Genomic DNA, 22,842 nt, shown 5'->3' with positions numbered 1-22,842 from the left:
ATCAGCTTTAGTTTAACAAAGAAACTTTTCTTAATTTTAATATATCCTTGTATAATAAGTAATTACATGCATCAATGTGTGATCAACTGATTGGTAAAATGGTAATCTTGGTTACAGAAATTCCAACTACACCTCCAACAACTCCTGTTCCAACAACTGGTAAGTTGTCCACATAAATACTCATTTTAAGATGTAATTAAAACATTCTACCAGATAATATCCTAATCAAGAACTATCTTTTCACTTTGCCTCAATCATTATTTAATAACAATGCAGCAGTACTAAGTATTTCTTGAAGTAAAATCTGGATTCTTTTTAGTTATGAAAAGTAAAGTAAAATTTATGATATTGTTTAACCTTTTTATCGTATGACATGGCATGGCCCTGTATTCTGAGAACATTCAAAAATAATTTTTGATTAACTGGATAGTGTAAAACAAGAACTTTATATTTGAATTTATTCACATTGAAGGTTATCTTCTATCGATTTCCTTGATGTTTATCAAGATTTACTTTATGCATGAAGAAAAATACCAGAGAAGAAAGTCTTTAATTCAAAAATGAAACCACTAGTGACATTATAGGCTTTCTAAGGATTTACTAGAACTCAAAAATATTTTAGTTTTTTTAAATTCCAGAGAATTATTTTATATTACATGTTTATTAATAACCAATCTATTTTAAAGAGACAGTATGTACAGTATACATTATTTAACTATTGAAAATATAACTCAACATATATTCTCCATTAATCATCCTTTTTAGATATTACTGAAATTGTTTACTTCATTGTCTTATATATTTCATTCCTTTTCACCTAAAGCTTTTAATCGAAAACACAAAAATAATAATTTTGAAACATAACTTCTTTCATATAGTATTAGACATATACCTGACTCAGTTCTGTGTAAAGTATTTGAAATGTCCTCCAATAAGGTATTTATTCCAATGACTAACTATTCTATAAAAGATAGATGTGCACAACTTCATAGAATAAAGAAATAAGCAATACAGTTGATCAAAATTATAAATGACAATCTTTGATGTCACCAAATTTATTTTTTAGCTTGCCTTATTAAAATTACATTTAAATTCTTACTTGACAAACTTCAAAAGCCTCTAATTGGATATTTTTATTTCACCTTTTTCAATAGAACTCATGAATTAATCATTTATGCTCTTCAAACCCTTAGTCAAAGTTAGTATAGAGATGCTTTCCTTGTTACCATGTTCATTATTTTTAAATTTGTACTAAACCATTAATTTGAAATAGATTGTTAACGTCTCACATAACCAGAAACTAAATACTACATAAAAAAGGAAAACAATTCTACAAATTGATTGAAGAGTTCACACATGGGCAATATAATTAGATAAGAGAGTAGAGACTTCATTTTCTCCACTCTAATAAAGGATTTCGTGTGATATTCATTAAGCATTTTTTTATGTGCCATTCATTGAGTATATTATTCTTTTACTGCAGTTTATACATTCACTGTGTGTGATGATGAATTATCAAATTGCATAAAAAACTATCATCTATTTTTACTTTTTATTCTACCAGAGATAGTTAATTTTAACCATGATGCTGTACAAATTATATTAATTTGTCTGATAATTATTCAGTGTTTGTAGATTGCTAAACTTGTCAATTTTTTATTGGAAATTAGTGTTTAAAGAAATTTAAATAATTATAAATTAAGAAAAATTATAAAAGCATACATCTTTGACATTTCAAATATATAATGAAAAACATACAAGATGCAATGTAAGAAAATAAGAATAAGATCAAGGAATTTCATTGATTAAAATTTGAAAATAAAATATGTAGGCATTGTCCATAATTCAAGCATTTTCAGTATATTTCAGAATACAATTTCAATATTTACCTTGGTTTCTATATCTTATTTCCATAACTTTCTTCTCTAGTTTGGAAAACATTTCTATTTTAATGAATTTATTGGTTAAACATGGATATTAAACTACTAATACATGAATATTAAATTATTTAGAAATACTATGCATGGATATAAAATACCGTAGAAAAATATTAGATGTTTTGCATGATTATCAAGTGCGCAATGCGACTTACTAACACCTCGTTTTTTCTTTTCCTAAACTACCAGCCTGCAGAGCATCTCATGCTGATATTGTTCTTCTCTTGGATTCTTCAAGTAGTGTCAGTGCAAAAGATTTTAAGAAAATGCTCACGTTTGCAAAATACTTTTTGTCTGATGCAAACATTGATTCAGGTGGTGTGTGTGTTGGTATTCTAGTTTATAGCACTCATGTGCATGTTCAGTTTCACCTGAAGCAATATTCAACCAAAAGTGCACTTTTTACTGCTATAGATGATGTTGAATATAGATATGGAGACACTAATACTGCAGCAGCTCTGCGAATCATGAGAACTAAAATGTTCACACCTGAAAATGGAGATAGAGAAGATGCACCTAACATAGCCCTTGTACTTACTGATGGGGTTTCTAATATTGAACCAAAATATACTATAATAGAGGCTTTGCGCGCGCATTCAGCAGGAATTCATATTTATGCAATTGGTATCCGTTTAACTGAACAAACAGAATTACAAAATATAGCATCGAAACCAGCTTCAGAAAACAGTTTTAGAGTTGATGATTTCAATGAGCTTGTTAAAATAAAAGAAGAGGTGTTTGCCAAATTCTGTTCTGGTAAGTTTTATTACCAAAAACATTATGGATAAATGTGTGTGTGAATTATAAGACAATTAAGAGGAGAAATACAACACTTAAAGATCAATTTCTTGAAAGAGTTTCTTTACATATATTTTTACTCAAGTGCACACCATCTTATGTTAAGGACAAATATACACAACAAAAATCAGCAGTCTTAATCCTGCATTTCTTCTGAAACATATTTTTGATATGTTCTGTCAACATCTCACCTGACTGAGTTATTTTCTTCTTTGAAAACAAAAAATGTAATAAATAAAATCTAACATATATCCATATGTATAATTAATAATTTGTTTTAATTATTTCACATTATCTAACTATTAATTCTAAAGTTTAACAAATTTTATCTTACGTAATTATGTCTAAATACTTATAAATTTTGGGCTGAATTTTCTTTTCCCCATAGAACCTCCAACAACACCACCTGAACCAGGTAAGTTACTTGTTTGTTACAATATTATATTTCGTTATCATGTTAATATTAAAACATCTTACTTCAAATTGCCTCCAATATTTTGTACAGCTACAATGTTTGTATAGAGTAATGTTTCTATTCCATAAAATAATGCATTTTGGGAATATACTTACACTCATTGTGTGTGTATACATTTGTGTGTGTGAGTGTGAGTGTATTTATATATATATATATATATATATATATATATATAGGTTCAAATAAAGGGAAAAGGACAAAAAACAACAACAAAAAACAACAACGTGAGGACGTGATACAGATAGTGTTATTAGATGCTCGGGAAAGGAAAGAAAGAGAATATGACGTTTCGAGCGGAGCTCTTCGTTGGAAACAAGGAAAGTTCGAAGAAGGGAAAAACGGAGGAAGAAAAATCGCCACCGATGTCCACGAGGTTACATTGTGGAAGGACCGGAAGGGGAAGTGGTGGAGGAAAAGTTCTTTCTAAGACAGGAGAGTGAAAGAGGGAGGTAAATATGTGTGCGTGCGCAGGGGTCTGTGTGTGTGTGTGTGTGTGTAATAACAGAATGTGTGTGTACGTATGTATGTGTGTGTGCGTGGTTTGGCTGTTTATCTGTTAGTGTGTGTGTGTGTGTGAGACGTAGTGGAAGGAATTAGTAGCAGGAATAGTTTGGGAGTGGTTGTGGACAATGGTTAGTAGAAAATAGGCAGGCAGTTTTTGAGTATGTGTTGTGTGGGTGTGATTTCCTAGCAGTGCGTGCCTGTATTTTTTGTGTGCGTGTGTGTATGTGTATATATATGTGTGTGTATATGAGTGCGGTTTGCTCTGTGGATCGCACGTGGGTTATTTCGTGTGTGTATGTGAGTTATGTGCGGGTTCATTTGCGTGTATGTCCATGTATGTGAACCTGTGTGTGTGTATGTGCACCTGGGTGTGTGCGTGTAGGTTCATTTGAATGTTCGTCTAAGTGAGTTCGTTTCTACATGTGTGTGTATGTGTCGTGTGTCTGTATGTGTGTCTGTGTGCGTGTGTGTGTATATTTGTTTGTGCGTGTGTGTGTATATTTGTTTGTGCGTGCGTGTATGTGTATATTGTGTATGTTTTCGTGCGTGTGTATGTTGTGTATATGTGCGTTCCTGTGTATGTGTGCGTGCATGTGTTTGCTTACGTACGTGCGTGCAAGTGCGTGTGTCATTTATGCCCCTTGTGTGTGTAGTTGTATGCGTGTTTGTGTGAGTGTGTGTTGTGTATGTGAGAGGTGTGTGTGTGTGTGTGTATGTGTGTGTATATGTGTGTGTGTGAGCGTAAAGATTTGTGTTTTCTTGTGTGTGTGCACTCCTGTGTGTGTGTATATGTATGTGGCTGTGTATGTAGGTGTGCGTGTATATATGGGTGTGTGTAGGGCTGTGTGAGTAGGTGTTTGTCTCTATCACTGTGCCTGTGTGTGTGTGTGTATATGTGCGTTCGTCTATATGTGTGTGTGAGAGCATGCATGTTTGTCAGGTGTGTGGGCAGTATATATGTCAGGTGTGTGGGAGGTATGTGTGAATGGGAGTATATATGGGTTATGTGTGCAAGGGTGTGTATGCATAGGTGTGTGTGTATGTGTATGTATGCGTGTTTGTTAACGTGTGTGTGTATGCACAAGTGTGCGTGTGTATGTGCGTTTGTATAAGTGTGTGGGTGAACCTGAGCATGTAAGTGCATGCATGTGTGGTGTGTGAAAGGGGGGAAGGTGTGCATACATGTGTGTGTATGGGTGCGAGTATTTTTTTGTGTGTGCGGGTATGTGTGCGTGTAGGAAGAGATGAAATAAATTGTGAAAAGTTGTAATAATTGTAATAAAATAGTGAATAATGGAAATAAGGTAAAGTGGATAAGGGGGAGGGGTTAATATTTAAAAAAAAAAAAGTGGAGAAAACATAAAGAAAAAATAAAGAAAAGTGTTGCATTGTCATAAAGGAGACAGTCATAAGGAGGAGGGGGCTGTGTTGAGTCCGAAGGGGAAAGTTGTTTTTAGGTTAAAAATATAGCGCAGTTCCAAGTGGAGTCGCGAGGAAGTGGATCCATGGTGCAGAGCAAGGCCAAAAACAGAGATGTTAGAGGGTGAGTGGTTGGCCAAGTGGAAGTGACGGGGGAATCTGAACCTAACCGAACGTCCCTTAGGTGTTCAGTGAAACGGTCGGCCAGCCGGCGGCCTGTCTGACCCACGTATATTTTGTCACATAAGTTACATCTGATGCAGTAGATCAGGTTGGAGGAGGTGCAAGAGAAACTGTGTGGAATGCAAAGAGTGTGTTGGTTAAACCCTGTGACAGAGGTAGCGTTGGTGATGAAGTGGCAGGTATATATACACACACACACACACACACACACACATATATGTGCACACACATGCACGCTCACCTTTACTTTTAAAAATATAAATATCTATATTAAATATTATCATTTTGTTGCGTATATTATGTTTGATATATATATATAACTAATCCTAATTTATTTATTATATAGAATTTGCTCCCTCTGACATAATATTCCTGCTGGATACATCAACAAGTGTAAATGAAGGAAATTTCAAGAAAGTTCTAGCATTTGTGAAAGACTTTTTAGCTGAAGCACACTTTGGGCCTGATGGCATACGTATTGGTATAGTTACTTACAGTACAAGCATTAATGTGCAATTTTACTTAAATACATATGAAACAAAAAAGGAAATCCTTGAAGCTATTGATAACATACCATACACGTATGGAAGCACAAATACAGCTGGTGGCTTAGAGACCATAAGGAAAGTAATGTTCCAGAAAGAACGTGGCGACAGAGAAGATGCAAAGAATATAGCTATAGTGGTTACAGATGGAGTTTCCAATGTTAATGCTTATCGTACAGTTGATGAAGCAGCTCTGGTTAAAAAGGAAAACATTCACATCTATGCCATTGGTGTGGGTCTAGTGGAACTTAGTGAGCTGCACCAAATAGTATCTGAACCTCCGGAAGAAAATACATTCCTTGCTCAAAACTTTGATGAACTTCAAGGCTTAAAGGAGTTGGTGTTTACTGAATTTCAACCAAGTATGTTTATATTACTTTATAAAATGCACTTCTTCATTGTCACTAATTATGCGAGGGCAGGGGTTAGGAATCAGTATCAATAACCATTTCACTATGTTACACAGTAAATCTATTTTATAGGACACTTCTTGAAAATAATTTTCTTACTTAAATGTGAATAATAACTATTATATATTTAAATAATGATGTAAATCTCATCGTAACATACAATTAAAGAGTAATTTTTAAGTAACTAACCAATGAACAATCTCATATAATTATCTAAGAATCATTAATTTATTCCAACCTTTTGGATATACGGGTCAAGGGTTTATATGATATTACAATATTACTACATACATGGATAAATGAACTACAGGGATAAAAAGACTATGATTTTAACATTTCAAAAATTATTTTAATCTATAGATTAAAATAATTTTTGAAATGTTAAAATCATTTTACAACTTATGAATTTCAAACCAGCTTTACATGGTTTTCTGAACCTGTCACTGAATTAAAAATAACACAGGATTTAATAATATAATTCTTAAAATGTACAACAAGTAAAAGAGTAGAGTAAAAACTGTATCATTGACAGTATCATCTTCAGTTAGGTACAATTAAGGATAGAGCAAAACAAGTTGTCTTAGCTATTTATTCAGTAATTTTCAGTCGAAAAGGATACATCTTGATATCAAATGATTAAGCAATCCATTAATTTTCAAATATTTCATCATCCCACCATTCACCACTGCATCACTTCATTTATCTGCTCACTCATCTCATTAACTGATCAACAAAATTAATTAATTTACTGCTAAAATCAGAATACTATGGATAGAATTACAACTGTAGAAAACACCAACTTATCCACACTCCCATTATGAGCCTTTGTATCTTACTATTAAAATCTTTGTAAGCCATATTATTTTCTATGCATGAAGCCTACATTAAAATGAAAAATCAAGGCATACACTGTATTTGATATGTTCTCTTCTTTATATATTTGAGATTTCTTTATAACACATTTATAAAATATTCATTGAATAAGGTTGATTAAAATAATATTTCATAAAACGTACATTGACTGCAGTAATCTAAGTGTACTGTTTTTACTAATAGGATTGTTGGCTAGACCTGCATAGCTTGGACAGTAACAAAGATAATATTGCTTTAATTTTTAAATAGTGCAGAGATCAGTAAACAATGAATTACATAAAGGAACATTTGAAATATTTCTGTTTTTAACTAGAAATCCTGAAAATATGACAAAGAGGAATTTGTGATTTTGAAATCAACATTCAATTCTGAACTATATAGAATATCTTATTTCTTTGCACATTTGCTTTGACAAGATATTCCTGATCTATGAATATGGTTTTCAAAATCATAAATCATAGTATTGCGAATTATAGTAGCTACATGTTACATAACCTTGTTATAAGCAACAAAAGAATAAAACTCTTCTCATTAAAATATTTCAAAATATTGATTATATATTCAAATTTATTTCTTATACTGCTTTACATCTTAAATTCTTTCTGTGGTAAACTGTAAATAAATAGTTTAGAGAAAATATTGTAAGAAATCTAGAGAAAAGTTTAATTATTATCATAGCAACATTAATTGGTAGTATTCTCTGTTGGATTTTGAAAACTTAAGTTTAATTAGTTTATTGTTAGTTTCATTTGAAAGATAGATACTAAGGGTGATTTCAGAATTGACTGAAATAAAAAACATTATATAAACTGGAAACATTAAAAAATATGTCTACAGGACCAGTCTTTATTAATGCTATAATCTAGTTATTTCTACACCCATTATTATTAATAAATTAAAGTTTTAATATATAATTCCTATTTGAATGTATTGAGTTTAATTTGTTCTTCATTTTAAGAAAAGGTCACATTTCTACATTTTTAGCCAAGTGCCATGGCATGGTCTTGGCCACAAAGGCAAAACAAACATTTTTAGTCACACTTTTCATTAAATTACAGTTGTATGATGTTATTTTAGTGCAACTTATTTTTCCTTTTCAATTCATTACATTTTCACATCCACAAGCACTTCATATTTTAATTTTATTACAAGTATACATAATTTCACAATAAATGCAAATCATTTGTCAATGCCTCACCCAATGCTACACCAAATCCTGCCTGCATCTTGCATTCTTTCCAATTCATCTACATTGCACATCATTGAAAAAAAACAACATTTGTTCTTTCTTCGCAGAACCTACAACAACACCAGTAATTACAACAACGGGTATGTTTTATTGTCTTGATTCCATGATTCATTGAAAATCCTTACACAGACTTTCATGCTGCACTGTATGAAGTCAGTTTATAAAAGCTACAAAATATTACAAACAAACATCCTAAATACAAACATCTGTAATTGTACTTCCATTTATTTACACCGAATCAAATATGAAGATGCTAAGTTTCAACACACTTCTAATTTAAGTAGCTTATTTTAAAAAAACTCCATACACATTTTAGCTTTTGCTAAAGTGAAAATAACTGGCATTGTGTTAAAATGTAGAGCTATTTATATAAAAAATTTAGTGCTGGTAATGATGTTATATAATCTTCATGTGAGTATATTAGCCTTTATATATGAAATGATGCCTATCTCTTTGTATCTAATAACATTGTTTTAAAAACTGCATACTTATAAATTCTTGTTATTTATTTGTTAATGAATCTTTTAAACTTACTTTTTATTTCAAATGTCATATGAGACCAAACATTTACATACTTTTACAAATTATGCTTTTTGTTTTTTTTTTTCATCCTTGCGCATATAGAATGCATCGCTGCGTCATATGATCTTGCCTTCCTTCTTGATTCTTCAACGAGTGTAAGTGAAAGGAATTTCAAGAGAGTTCTTACATTTGTGAAGGAATTCTTATCTACAGCTGTTATTGGACCTGATGCAATTCATGTCTCGATTGTGACCTTCAGTACCCATGTGCGTATTGAGTTCCTGCTGAACAGGTATACAAGTAAAGAAGAAATATTCGAAGCAATTGACAGAATACCTTATAGATATGGTAGCACGAATACAGCCGATGGCTTGAAAACTATCAGAAGTGAAATATTTAGAATAGAGAGTGGAGACCGACCTGAAGCTCAGAATAGACTATTTGTTATAACAGATGGTGTTTCAAACATTAATTCTTTCCGCACAATTGACGAAGCTGAACTAACCAAAAATCAAGACATTCATATTTATGCAATTGGTATTGGTTTGCCAGACACTAATGAACTTATGAAGATTGCATCAGAACCTTCAGAAGAAAATACATTAATAGTTAGAGAGTTCAATGACCTCAAAGGCTTACAAGCAGAAATGTTTAAAGAAATTTGCCTTGGTAAGTTTCCACTTCTCCTAGAAGTTTGATTTCTTGTATTCTATTTCATTAATTGTATATTAGAAATAAATTCTAAGAAAATATTGGAAATCATATGGAAGTTCTAGTAAATGGAATAATTGTAAAATAAAGTCCCAATGATAATAATACAAAAATTATCTTTGTCAAGAGGGTCGAGTACTGCTTGTGAATCGTTTCTGGGCTCCAAGAATGGTGAAGAAGACAGAAGGTATCCTCAAACCAGAGACCTTTCCAGAATGCTTGCAATAGAGTGAATTCTGCTACAGAAAAAAAAAAAAAAAGGTGCCAAGTGCCAAATGGTGGTATTAGATCGGGTAACAGATTAAATCAGCTACCCATGTAGGTGAGAATGAGATTTGAAATCAGAGCACAAAGAGCTAGAACGATTACTTTAAGGTATCTTAATCAATACTAATGGTACTACTAGTTTACTGTCCAAGAATTGTACTTTATTTTATCAGCCCTAGAAAATACCACCAATTCAAATAGAAATTCATTTACCTTTCTGAGGATTATCTGAAAGAAAACAAATTCATCACCAATACAAGAACAAACAGAATATCAGGTTAAAAAGTGAGACAGTAGTATCTGCCCCTGATTTACTGATTCAGATTATTTGAACTAGTCTTCTCACAGCCTTTATCAGAAATGTTTGGAATCATTTTACTTTATTTCTACTCACAGGATATAATGCTTTGACTTGACTAGAAATAAAATTTTGAAATTGAAAAATTAAATATAAGCCATCTTTTTGAAGTAAAAATTATTTTAAAACTTTTTTTTTCTGGATCCTTTACCATACCATTATATCATTTACATTTTTGATGTGGAATTTTTTTCAGGAATGCCAACCCGAAAGCCCAGACCTACGGGTAAGAATGATCACCTCAACACACATGAAGTTTTCATTAAATACTCAGCATGATTTTAATTTTTGTTGTTAAACTGCATCTTCTATCATTGAAATTATTTTCTTGTTCCCAATAATTTTAAGATAATATAATCTAATGAACTAAATTAGTATGGTTAAACAAGAGTAAGGTTATCAAAAGGAAACAAACTGCCCATTATCTTTATTTAAGAAGTGTACATTATTATTAGTATTATTATTTTTAAAATATTAAATGATATATAAGAAGTTTTAGCCATTTTTATACTATCAATGGAATCATTACCCTTATTTTGAAGTAACTTAATTGTTTTTCTACCTGATTATCTTTTGAAATACAGTTATGAATTAACCAATATGCCTTCTATTTTCAACTTTGAAGTTTTGGTGCATTAAGTTGGAATTCAGCTTGGTGCAATTTTTTACTTTCCATATCCTTGAAATCATTAATGTGTAACAATAGTAACATCTGTATTGATTCCATTGGTTACTATCTTTCTTCCCACATGGAACTCTAATGTGCATAAGCATTTAATATTACCTTTTTTTTTTTTGTTTTTCAATTATTTATTCCTGACGTTTGATAACCTGTCTCTCGTTATAACATTAATAGAATAATAAAAATTCAAAAATAATTCATATTAACATGTCATTAATAATAATTCTAGGAACATTACAATTATTTATTGATGTGATGAACCAACCTACTTACAATTTACATTACTAATAAGATTGACTATAGTGATTCAGTGTGCTTATATCTAATATATATATATTATACACTCGAGTCAACTTAATTAATTGCAGAGGTTGTAACAAGGTTGACAAGAAATGATATACAACACGTGTTATCTCCCCTTATAAATAGTTCCGAAATCCATGAATTATGTCCCTTACAATTGTAACTTAATTTTCATTTATATTTTTATCGATCTTCATTCAACCACAGTTATAGACAAATCAATTCGCATATGCTTCAATAAATTACTACCTGACCACCTCTTTTGATAGTGAAAATATTCTCTCTTTTATAGAACTTGATTTCCCAGTTTTTAGAGTATTTATTCAAGGAGCTTTGTAAGTTATGTGGAATATTTAAGAAATATTCTCGGATTTGCTGTCTTGTAATACTTCGTTAATGCCTCTTTTAATATAAAAGCTTTATTTCTTTCCTTCAGAACCCCCAACACGACCACCTGTGTCAGTTAGGGGTAAGTTTTATCTAAGAATATTTAATGAATTCAAGAGTGATAAGAATCTAAAAATAACATCATTTTGTTGTTAATTTCTATAATGTAAAATCTAGTTAGAAATTTTCAAAAATAGTGATATTGTATATTTGTAACCAAACGCAATTTTGCCATAGTTAATCTTAAATTTATCTAATCTAAAATATGTAACTTATATATATATGCATTCCTCATCAAATTTACAATACTACTTCTTAATTCTGTCATTCTAACCAATACATAAAGTACTGTCCATTTTTATCTTAACAAATATATCCACCTCCTTCTTTAGGACGTTGCAGAGCTGCCAAAGCTGATATTGTATTTGTTCTGGATTCTTCAACTAGTGTCAGCCAGATAAACTTCAAAAATATTCAAAAATTTATGAAAGAATTTTTGACAGATGCCACCATTAGCCTAGAAGCTGTGCGTGTTGGGGCTATTGTGTATAGTACTTCTGTTAACATTCAGTTTCATCTTAGTGATTATTCTAATAAAGAAGATGTTTTTAGAGCTATTGATAGTATCCAGTATACCTATGGTAGCACTAATACTGCTGATGCTCTAAAAGTAATGAGAACTGAAATGTTTGCAGCAGAGAATGGTGACCGGGAAGATGTGCAAAACATAGCTGTTGTTGTAACTGATGGGGTATCTAACATCAATTCTTATAATACTGTCACTGAAGCAGAACTTGCCAAAAATGATGGCATACATATTTATGCTATTGGTGTTGGTCTTAGTGACTCAAGAGAATTAAATCGTATTGCTTCTCATCCGGCGACTGAGAATACATTTGAAGTTCAAGACTTTGATGAATTACATGGAGTAAGAACTAAAGTATTCAAAGAATTTTGCCCAGGTATTTACTGAATCCCCAAATGATTCTTCTTTAATAGTAAGAAGTTATTATTGTTTAAAAAAGAATTAATAAGTACTTCAAATATATTCAACTTTATTAAGTATATTCAGAAATGAATTGTTGTTCAGACTTTAGATGATTTAGAAGTAATTTTGTTATTTGATAATTTAGTTACTTTTCAGCTGTTTTTGATAAATGCATATAGTATTTATCTATTTGCTGGAATATATAATTATGTTTTGATGTAACAGCTGTAGATTAAACATTAAATCTAGCTTTGTAAACTATATGTTGCAAGTATATCCATCTCACTTTATCGGTCTTTTTTTTCTCCCTCCCTCTCTCTGTCTCTCTCTGTCTCTCTCTTTCTCTCTCTCTTTCTCTCTCTCCCTCTTTCTCTCTCTCTTTCTCTCTCTCCCTCTTTCTCTCTCTCTTTCTCTCTCTCCCTCTTTCTCTCTCTCTTTCTCTCTCTCCCTCTCTCTCTCTCTCTCCCTCTTTCTCTCTCTCTCTCCCTCTCCCTCACTCTTTTTCTCTCTCCCTCTCTCTTTCTCTCTCCCCCTCTCTCTTTCTCTCTCTCCATCACTTACTCATGAACTTCCTCTCTAACTCTTTCATATTTTGACTTGGAATATAGTTATTTAGCTTTTAGAAGTTTGTTTTAAAAGTTGTCCACTTCAGTTTTCAATTTTAAAGCTGTATTTCATTTATAATTAAATAGCGACTTTTGATATTTTCTGTAATAGAGCTTAATTAATTTCTACTTATTTACTGCAAATGTTTTTGCTTTCATAAATTTTTATAAATCGTGGTTAATTAGATCTTTATAAACTTTATTTAATTAATTTATTCTCAAATGTTTTCTGGAACATTCTAACTTAGGTATATTTCACTTTAGATCATGTAATCCTATACAGAGATACTTTAATTTTACATTTTTGTTTATAAATAGTAACACTCATACACAACTAGGGAATAATAAAACTAATAAACTTTTCTTCATTCTGTATTTATTGCAAATACATTTTTCATTTAGTACTTCTTTACTCTTTCATACACATTGTTTTCTTTTTCTCCTATATTCTCTTTCTGTTTCTCCTATTATCTTTCTATTCTTCATCTCCATGCTTTTTACATTTAATATATTATATTTAGATTAAAACATTAATAGAGTATACTATCACATTATCCTATAAGACTATTTTATTATAAACTGAATTTCTACTTTTAATTATCTTAAAACTTTCCTTACCATTGCTATTTAGTCTTGATACAGTAGTTGACATTTTACAATTTTCCTGTTTATTAATCTTCAGAAAGCTGTATATCGACTAGCACTGACATCATCTTCCTGATGGATACTTCAACGAGTGTTGAGCAACGAAATTTTAAGAAAATGGTTGCTTTCATTAAAGACTTGTTATCTAATGCTACCATTGATGCTGGAGTGGTTAGAGTAGGTGTAGCTACCTTTAGTACACAATCTCATATTGAGTTTCATTTAAATGAATATTTCACAAAGAATGAAATATTTACAGCTTTGGATAAGATCAGATATAGATATGGAAATACTAATACAGCTGGAGCTCTTCACACAATGAGAGCAAGAATGTTTACTCCTGAACATGGTGACAGAGAAAGTGCCATTGATGTGGCAATTTTGATAACAGATGGAATTTCTAATATGAACACTAACAGAATCAGCATTGAAGCAAAGGCTGCACATAAAAGAGGCATTCAAGTTTATGCCATTGGTATTGGATTGGCTGAGATCTCAGAACTAAAACAGTCTGCATCACAGCCTTCTGAGGATTATACATTTAATGTTCAAGATTTTCATGAGCTTCAAAATTTAAAGGGCAAACTATTTGAATTCTGTGACCTTGGTAAGTTGCAGCATATGTGATACCACTCAGTATTTTAAGGCATGTATTTCAGTGCACAATATAACGATAGAATATTTATATTCATAGTTTCTGATTAGGATATTTATTTGTTCTATAAACTATAGATTTTAAAATTCTGTTGAATAAGTTACAGATCCTATCAACAGAAAGGGAATTTAATATAGCAGACAAAACTTCCTCAACAAACTCTCACCCATCGTAAATCATGAATATTAGAGGAAAAAATATAGAGACATCTTTTTTTGGAATGTTAATCAAACATATCTCTGATTAACCACTTCTTAATTAGACAGTTCTGCAGCTACACAAACAAATAACAGAAGCCATTTTTAGTCATAAATTCTAATTTGGATTGGATTTTCTCGTCTGCTACATAATTAAAACAATCACCACCTTCAGCTTAATTCTTGAAGAGTAAAATTATCAAGTTAGATTTTAACATTAAAATCTATTCAAAGTCAGTATCCTTTATAGGTTACATTACTGGTGTTACCTTTTCATAACAAGATTCTCACTTTTGGTTCGTGTATTTCTGTTTTGATCAAAAGATTTTCAAGATCATTAACATGAAGTAATTTTAACCAAATTGTTTCTAAAATATGTTTTATATTTACTACTAACATTATGATATGAAACAGTAACTTATTTGTAATTATTTTATAGATATAGTTAGATGGTTAATTAATTTTTTTTTTAAATATTTCAAAACAGTTTATGAAATATATTTAAAAGTATAATTTTTAAATATATTTTACATTGCAATCTCTAATTATACCAAATGTTTATTTATCTTATACAAATCCTTGATTCCACCAAGCACAAGAAACGCACAAGTTATCACTGAAGGCTTCTCCTTTCATTAAACACTACATTATCACTATATACACTCTGAAAATCTATAAGGATTTCAGTAACTATTATTGATTTGTCATCACAAGATATAATAGAAATGTTCAATTTATTTGGAATTTAACAACTTACTTTTGTAAACTAGGCCATTTATATGTTTATTCTTCAAATAATTCTTATCTAAAAGATAATTTTTAGATTATAGGAATTTAGGCATTTAACCAAACCAACGTTAAATGTCAATCATTTAAAATCAAATTGAACGTTTCAACACACAGGTAAATGTTCTCAGCATTTCTGTTCATTACAATACTTTTGCTTCTTTGCTTCATTTTCTCATTCAACATTTTGTCATTCACGCTGCATTGATTTGTACTATATATCACTGAAAACATCTTCTGCCTTGCATGAAAACATCTTTTGAAATGCATGCGTAAAACAATTGTGCTACTTTTTATATAAGCAAACTAATACATGGTTGATCTCATTGCCATTATTGTTGATTTCAGTACTACCATTAATATAGCTACAACATACATTATTCTTCTAATTCATCATCATCATTATCGCCACCATCACTGTTAATTGAAATACATAGCATATTCATGATAGAAAAAATGTTTGTTAACCAGTCATGTGTTGAGCTGTTTAACATTTACTTCTGCTTTAGTCATCATAGGAACAAACTGGTTTAGATTGATTATGTGTACACTGGTGTGTGTATTTCTGCATGTATTTTAATAAAGCATGTATGTATATATAGATATATTCAAAGCTGAGTCTGCATAAGTTATATAGACTCAGTTTTGGATAAGTGTTATTCCTCTCTACTTAACAATATTGAGTACATTTTCTCTTCATTGCAATTTACATCAGTGAGATGCCACAGTCATCTATTTATCTATGTATATCACATCCACTCACAGACACACATATATGTATAGTGTGGGTGTGATATTGGAATATTTACATACAAACATATTTGTGTACATTGTGGTTAGAACAAACATGAACAAATTAACAAATTGAAGACTGAATTTTTCAAAACTATTATAGTTTCTTTGGTTTATGATAGTATTTTAAAATATAATTTCCAAGATTATATTTATTTTAAACAAACATAATTCACACATTTTCAAGGATTTATTGATAATCAGCTAAAGGCTTGAAATGCCTGTGAGGATATATATCTGTGTATACATGTCTGTGTGAGTAAGTGTTTGCAATAAATCTTATGTAATAATATTTTTACAATCATATTTTATACAAATATATTTCATCATCTTTTAACATTCATATCTTCATTAGATATTTTAAATTTCAAATTTTGGTTGACTATTTTTTTCCAGCTAAGGAACAAATCCTTCATATGATAACCTGTTTGCAACGAAACACTACTATTTCAGTAAACCAATTAAATACTCTCCAAATTTGTTCTTGAAGCAATTAACTATCTTTGGTTCAACAATTTCTCTGCTACTCCAATGACTATGGAAAAGATAGCATTCTGCTTTGAATAATTGTTGCAATAATCTTAAATTACATTTATGAAAGACCTCTTGTTGATTCCTTGTAAAATTCTCAAAAATCTTTCTTGAAGTTGGTTTGTTCTCAGATTATTTTAATATATATATTATTGTCTATCTTTGATTCTAGGAGCATTGAATACTAATCAAATGGTATACTTCATACTGTTTTATATTTTAATATATATTTTAGTAGCTCTCTCTCTCTCTCTCTCTCTCTCTCTATATATATATATATATATATATATATATATATATATAAACATATTTTGATAGCTTTAAATTAGTTACAATTATTTAAAAAAATATTCTTTGATAAAAATTTTGATTTGCTTTTAGTTTCAGTTTCGAACTAATGAGCAATGATAATGATTATAAATATGATGTCCATGATAAATTGTTGACATATATTTTGAAATTAAACCTACCTGTGTCCATCATGTCTTTAATTCCATATTAGATGTGCTCTGACAAAACCTTTAATACCATGAATGACGAGAAAGGAAAGAGAACAAGACAGAGAAGCCAAATATTCAGTTTTCATAGCAATACTCCCACTTGTTTGTTGTATTTGACACTATTTCAAATTTAGGATTGTTAGATAAAATATCTATTCATGTTAAATAACTCATTTAATATTTTATTGTTCTCTCTAATCTCTCTAAACTCTTTTAATGTTAATCTCTAAACATATCATTGACAGATATACCAATACATTTCTTGAATTCAACTGAAGTAAATTCTAAATTGCCTTACAGATAATTCCAAATCATTAAAATCCTTATCTTTAGCTCTGATAATTAGACATTACCACAAGACTAGTAATTCCTTTGCAAGGTTGTCAAATACATGAACAAAGTTTATGCTTCTCATGTTTCTTCAAAGATTCATAATATCCCATATGAATTCTTTGGGTGAAAAACCTGAATAAAATGAAAGTTATATAAGAATTGTGAAATGGTGTTCAAGTACAATATCTTGTTAAAGATATTTCTGACTATCATGTCAAAGTGTTGAGCACTGTCATGTCATGAGCAGCACAATTTTTTCTTAGAAGAAACACTGAGTTATTTATATGTAATCATCTCTTGTAATTTGGTTAACAAATACTTTATCATGTCTTCTTATGTGCATCATCCATATTTCACAATAGTCGACCTAATGCCATCACTAGGAATTTACTAGAATATTATCTTTACAGAAGTCCATTTTAAATGCCACCACTGGGAATTTACTAGAATATTATCTTTACAGAAGTCCATTTTACTATGTAACACCATGCCTATTTTAAGCATTGTTGTGGGACAGAAGATCGACAGCAACTATTAGAGGCTGGTATATCGACCCTTTCAAGTCATGATGTCATCCATTTTCTTATTTAATTTTGGGTACCAAAGATTACATTAGTGAAAGATATGAAATGAAGTTACAGGAATTTATATTAAATCATATCTTGTATTGTTTTATATCAGCATTTTTAATGAAAGCTATCTTTCCAATGTTATACATATTAGAGATTTTAAATATTTTATTTGTTCTTCAATGTATCAGTAATTTAAAATATCCACTACTTTCTTACAGAGCACACACCTGTAATTTCATCTTCTGGTAAGTTTCATAAAAACTCCCAATAAACAGTTTAGATAGTTTAGCTTGGGTTCACCAAAGTATATGTATATATATATATATTTTATAATTTACTTGTTTCAGTCATTAGACTGTGGCCATGCTGGGGCACCTTGAAGAATTTTTTATTTAGGGAATCTAATCCTGTACTTATTTTGCTGAACCACTAAGTTACTGTGACATAAAAACACCAACACCTGTTATCAAGTGGTGGTGGGGAACAAACATACCCAAACACACACACACACACACATAGGTGATGGACTCCTTTCAGTTGCCATCTACCAAATCCACAAGGCTTTGATCAGCCTAAGGCCATACAAAGTAGAAGACACTTACCTAAGGTACCACTCAGTGCAACTAAACCTGGAACCATGTGGTTGGGAAGCAAGCTTCTTACCACACAGCCACACCTGCATCTATATACATGCATATGATGCATATGGATGTATATATATGTGTGTGTATATATATATATATATATATATATATATATATATATATATATATATATATATATATATATATGATACATACATGCATAGTATATATATATATGTTGCATATATATGGATGTATATGTGTGTGTGTATATATATATATATATACATACATATAAATGTGTTTATATATAAAATTAGAGAACAAGTGGAAATACCATGACTTGTCAATTAAAAAAGATTTTTAGAAAGATATATTTGTATTTTTTTTTGGCAATAGATTTCATTAAGCTGAGTTTCTTAGAATATGGGAACTATCTAATTCCCTACCCACAGCAATGCATTTTTGATATGTAGTTTTCTATAATAGAATAATTTATTATATCTAAATTGTCTCTCTACTTTAAATAATATTATTCTAGAAAATTTTGGAAAGCCATGTCTGTAATTCAGTTGTATGTAAATATGTGTGGGTATTGTCATAATTTAACATTTGTTTTCCCTGCTGGCATGGGTTGAATGGTTTGACAGGAGCTAGCAAAGCTGAGAACCATGCCAGGCTCCTTTGTCTGTTTTTGTATGGTTTCTACTACTCAATGCCCTTCCTAGTGCCAACCAATTTACAGAGTGTACTTTGTGCTTTTCATGTGGCACTACTACCAACAGTAACATGCAAGGCCAAAAGCTCTCAACTGGGCACAGGGAGTGGTACTGTGTGTGTGATGGCTTTGTGCCAGTTGATGAGAGATTAAAAGTATAGAGGGAAGAGGCAGGAGTCTTGTAGTTGGGTAGATACATGGATACCCTTGTTGAAATAGAAAGGAGAATGAGTTAGAGAGTAAGATAAAGAAAGTGAGTAAGTCAGAGAGTAAGAGAAGCAAGCGTTAGTGAGATAGATGTTCTCTTGAGGGATGTTAGACATGGGGAGAATAAGTGAGGTGATATAGAGGTTTGGACAGAGTGAGTAGGCAGGAAAGAGGTGTATATATATATATATATATATATATATATGTATGTATGTATATATAAGTATACTACTGCTTCTGCAGTATCAATGGTAATTGTAGTGCCCCAGCTTTGCAACATCCTTGACATAGGAACTAGTAAACTAGTAAAAATATGTGTGTACATATGTATATATATATATAATTTGTTTTTAACTTTTCTACCTAGATTTATTTTTTAATTTCAATTATATGTAAAGTAATGGTAAATGGTGTTATGAAATCTATTACATGAAGAGAAATACTATCTGATCATTCATAAAATTTTTATTTTTGTTAACAAATAGAATGTAAGTTATTTCCTGCATCACTATATCCTAATAAACTATAATATTCTGTAAAAGTTCTTTGAAGTATGATCTGTATACAAAATGTTGATACATTTACCCTCCATTCTGCCTTATTCTCTAGGTGGCTGTATGTCATTAGATTTTGACATAGTTTTTCTTGTGGACACATCAACAACAGTGAAGAAGAGAAACTTTAAAAGTATCATTAATTTCATAAAGATGTCACTATCTGATGCTATAATTGACCAGGGCCTAGCAAGGGTTGGTGTGGCCACTTTTAGTACAAACGTACAAATTCATTTCTATCTAAATACATTCGAGACTGAAAAATATATTTTTGAAGCATTGGATAACATTACTTTTACATATGGTGACACAAATTATGCTTCAGCATTGTCCTCAGTAAGGATGAAAATATTCAAGGAAGAAAAAGGTGACCGACCTCTGGCTAAAAACATCCTTGTTTTGATAACGGATGGTGCATCAAATGTATTCAGTTACCGAACAGTAGTTGAAGCTCAGCTTCTAAGAGAAACTGGAGTAGAAGTTTTTGTTATTGCAATTGGATTAAAAGAAACCACTCAGTTAAAATATGTGGCATCTTTTCCCACTGATGAACACACAATCTTTGTTCGAAACTTTGGAAAACTTGTTAAAAATGTTGAAACTCTGAAAACCAAAATTTTCGATTTGTGGTGAGTTTAGGCATGTCCCTAGAATTTCTATTTGTGTTCTTAGAGCACATTTATTTACACTACACCCAATCTATGTTGCAGTGGATTGTCTATCTGGTTTTGTCTATCTGCACCAGACACTAATCCAGTTTCAGTTATGTGATGTTTGGGCTTTAACTAAATAAATACTTAACTTACTCTACAAAGATACTAAATATTTCCTGCACACTATTGTCAAATTATTATTAGTCCTGTTAAAAGTTTGTAATTACGCTCTGAAGGTCAAAACATAATATTTATTTATTATGAATAAGGCAAAAACAAACTGGAATCATTCATGAGTTTTACAAACTATTAATGTAGGTATAAAAGCATTACAAATAGGATTAAAAATCAAGTATGTTAGGGAAATTAACTTTATAGTATATAACAAAGTATTAACAAAGTTCAAAATTATTTGAAAATAGCATATCCTGTCCCTATATTAAATTTACTAATCTTGTGTTTTGTATTCCTACTTTACCACATGTACCATATTATCTTTGAACAAGACAGTTAACCTTATTAGCTTCTGTTAATCTAGTTAAAAATTAGTGTAGCTCTGATAACATCCAAGAGAAAATTCTTTCTGATAAATTCAACAATCTGAGAACAAGGTATTGAAATCACCTCCACAAGTTTTTCAGCTTCAAGAACATATTCACTATAAAGTAACTTATATTTTCTCAAAATTGCTTAAAACACTTATCCTGTAGATATTAAATATAATATTATCATTTTTAAAATGTCTGTTTATTAATTTATGAAAATTAAAATTTGAATTTACAAATTAAGTTAATAGATTATATTTTTGTATTTTTGATCTTTTCAAGTAGTTTTAGTAATGATGTGTTCATAATTATATATATATATATATATATATATATATATATATATATATATATATATATATATATATATACATACAATGTAAACCAGATACAAGAGTCTGCTGGATGAGATTTTGGATTATCAGTTAGTAGTTCCACTGCCAGTGCTTGTTTTTCTTGACAATATTACATTAAATTATGCAACATTCGGAAATTCTAAAACAATTACCTTTGGTATTCTATTAAAATTTCTTTCACTACTAGGTATATCACAGTAAGTTGTCCGTATATTTAAAAATAATTTTGGGGATAAAATTAAGAAATGATTTTATCTTTCTATCAATTTCTTAAAGTTAAGATCATTAATTTAATTTTGAAATTTTGGTTTAGGTTTCAATCATGAAGCAAACCTAATTAGTTAATTCAATATATATAGAGACACGTTCACTCAACCATGTTGGCCTTAACTTGCTGCACTAAAAATATTACCACATGAAATTTCTAAGCCTAATCTTACGATCATGGTTTACCAATTAAATTGTATCCAGAACAGATATTAACTTGAGCCACGTTCTCTCTATGAATTTTTGAACTCCAGTCAGAAGTAGGACAGTTGTAGCATAGCCCCATGTCATCCTATCTCAGCTTTTGAAACTCAGAAAAATTCCAGTTCATTTAAATATATACATATACAAAATGGAGCCGAACACCATTCCTCCATGTGATCAGCTTGGAAAATTGTTAAGATATTAAGGTATTTTTTCTTAACATGAAACCAATGGTAGCCTTGATACACAAATAAAGAAATTCTATTCACCAATGAGCACACATTCTTGTCATTTGACATATATATATATATAAACAATAAATTAAATAGAGAGATACAATTGACAATCCAATAGTTTATTTATATTATAATATAAAATATTATACTATGAATATAATATAATGCAACATAAAAAATTGTTAAAAAACTGAAAGAGTCAATAATTTGTTTCAACTTATGTACATATTTTGATATATATATATCAGTCTCATCAGAGTTAGAGGTTTAAAGAGACATATATATGAATTG

At 30.4% G+C, this 22,842-nt stretch overlaps 1 protein-coding gene across 1 annotated transcript in view; it reads left to right on the top strand.

The window, feature by feature from the left end:
* Nucleotides 1-20,945, top strand: part of LOC106882611 (collagen alpha-3(VI) chain) — a 118,276-nt gene extending 97,331 nt beyond the window's left edge. The window contains exons 33-44 of the mRNA XM_052975952.2: nucleotides 118-159; nucleotides 2,127-2,693; nucleotides 3,124-3,150; nucleotides 5,663-6,223; nucleotides 8,441-8,473; nucleotides 9,018-9,584; nucleotides 10,448-10,477; nucleotides 11,673-11,705; nucleotides 12,016-12,585; nucleotides 13,899-14,468; nucleotides 18,446-18,472; nucleotides 20,346-20,945. Of these exons, the coding sequence (XP_052831912.2) occupies nucleotides 118-159; nucleotides 2,127-2,693; nucleotides 3,124-3,150; nucleotides 5,663-6,223; nucleotides 8,441-8,473; nucleotides 9,018-9,584; nucleotides 10,448-10,477; nucleotides 11,673-11,705; nucleotides 12,016-12,585; nucleotides 13,899-14,468; nucleotides 18,446-18,472; nucleotides 20,346-20,923 (3,605 nt within the window). The 3' untranslated portion in view covers nucleotides 20,924-20,945. The remainder of the gene's footprint in view (nucleotides 1-117; nucleotides 160-2,126; nucleotides 2,694-3,123; nucleotides 3,151-5,662; nucleotides 6,224-8,440; nucleotides 8,474-9,017; nucleotides 9,585-10,447; nucleotides 10,478-11,672; nucleotides 11,706-12,015; nucleotides 12,586-13,898; nucleotides 14,469-18,445; nucleotides 18,473-20,345) is intronic.
* Nucleotides 20,946-22,842: the final 1,897 nt, after the last annotated feature.

This window comes from Octopus bimaculoides, chromosome 23 (genome assembly GCF_046866305.1).
Source record: "Octopus bimaculoides isolate indiv1 chromosome 23, ASM4686630v1, whole genome shotgun sequence".
NCBI lineage: Eukaryota > Metazoa > Mollusca > Cephalopoda > Octopoda > Octopodidae > Octopus > Octopus bimaculoides.
Note: the sequence above shows the minus strand (reverse complement) of the source record. Positions and strands in the feature narration are given on the sequence as shown.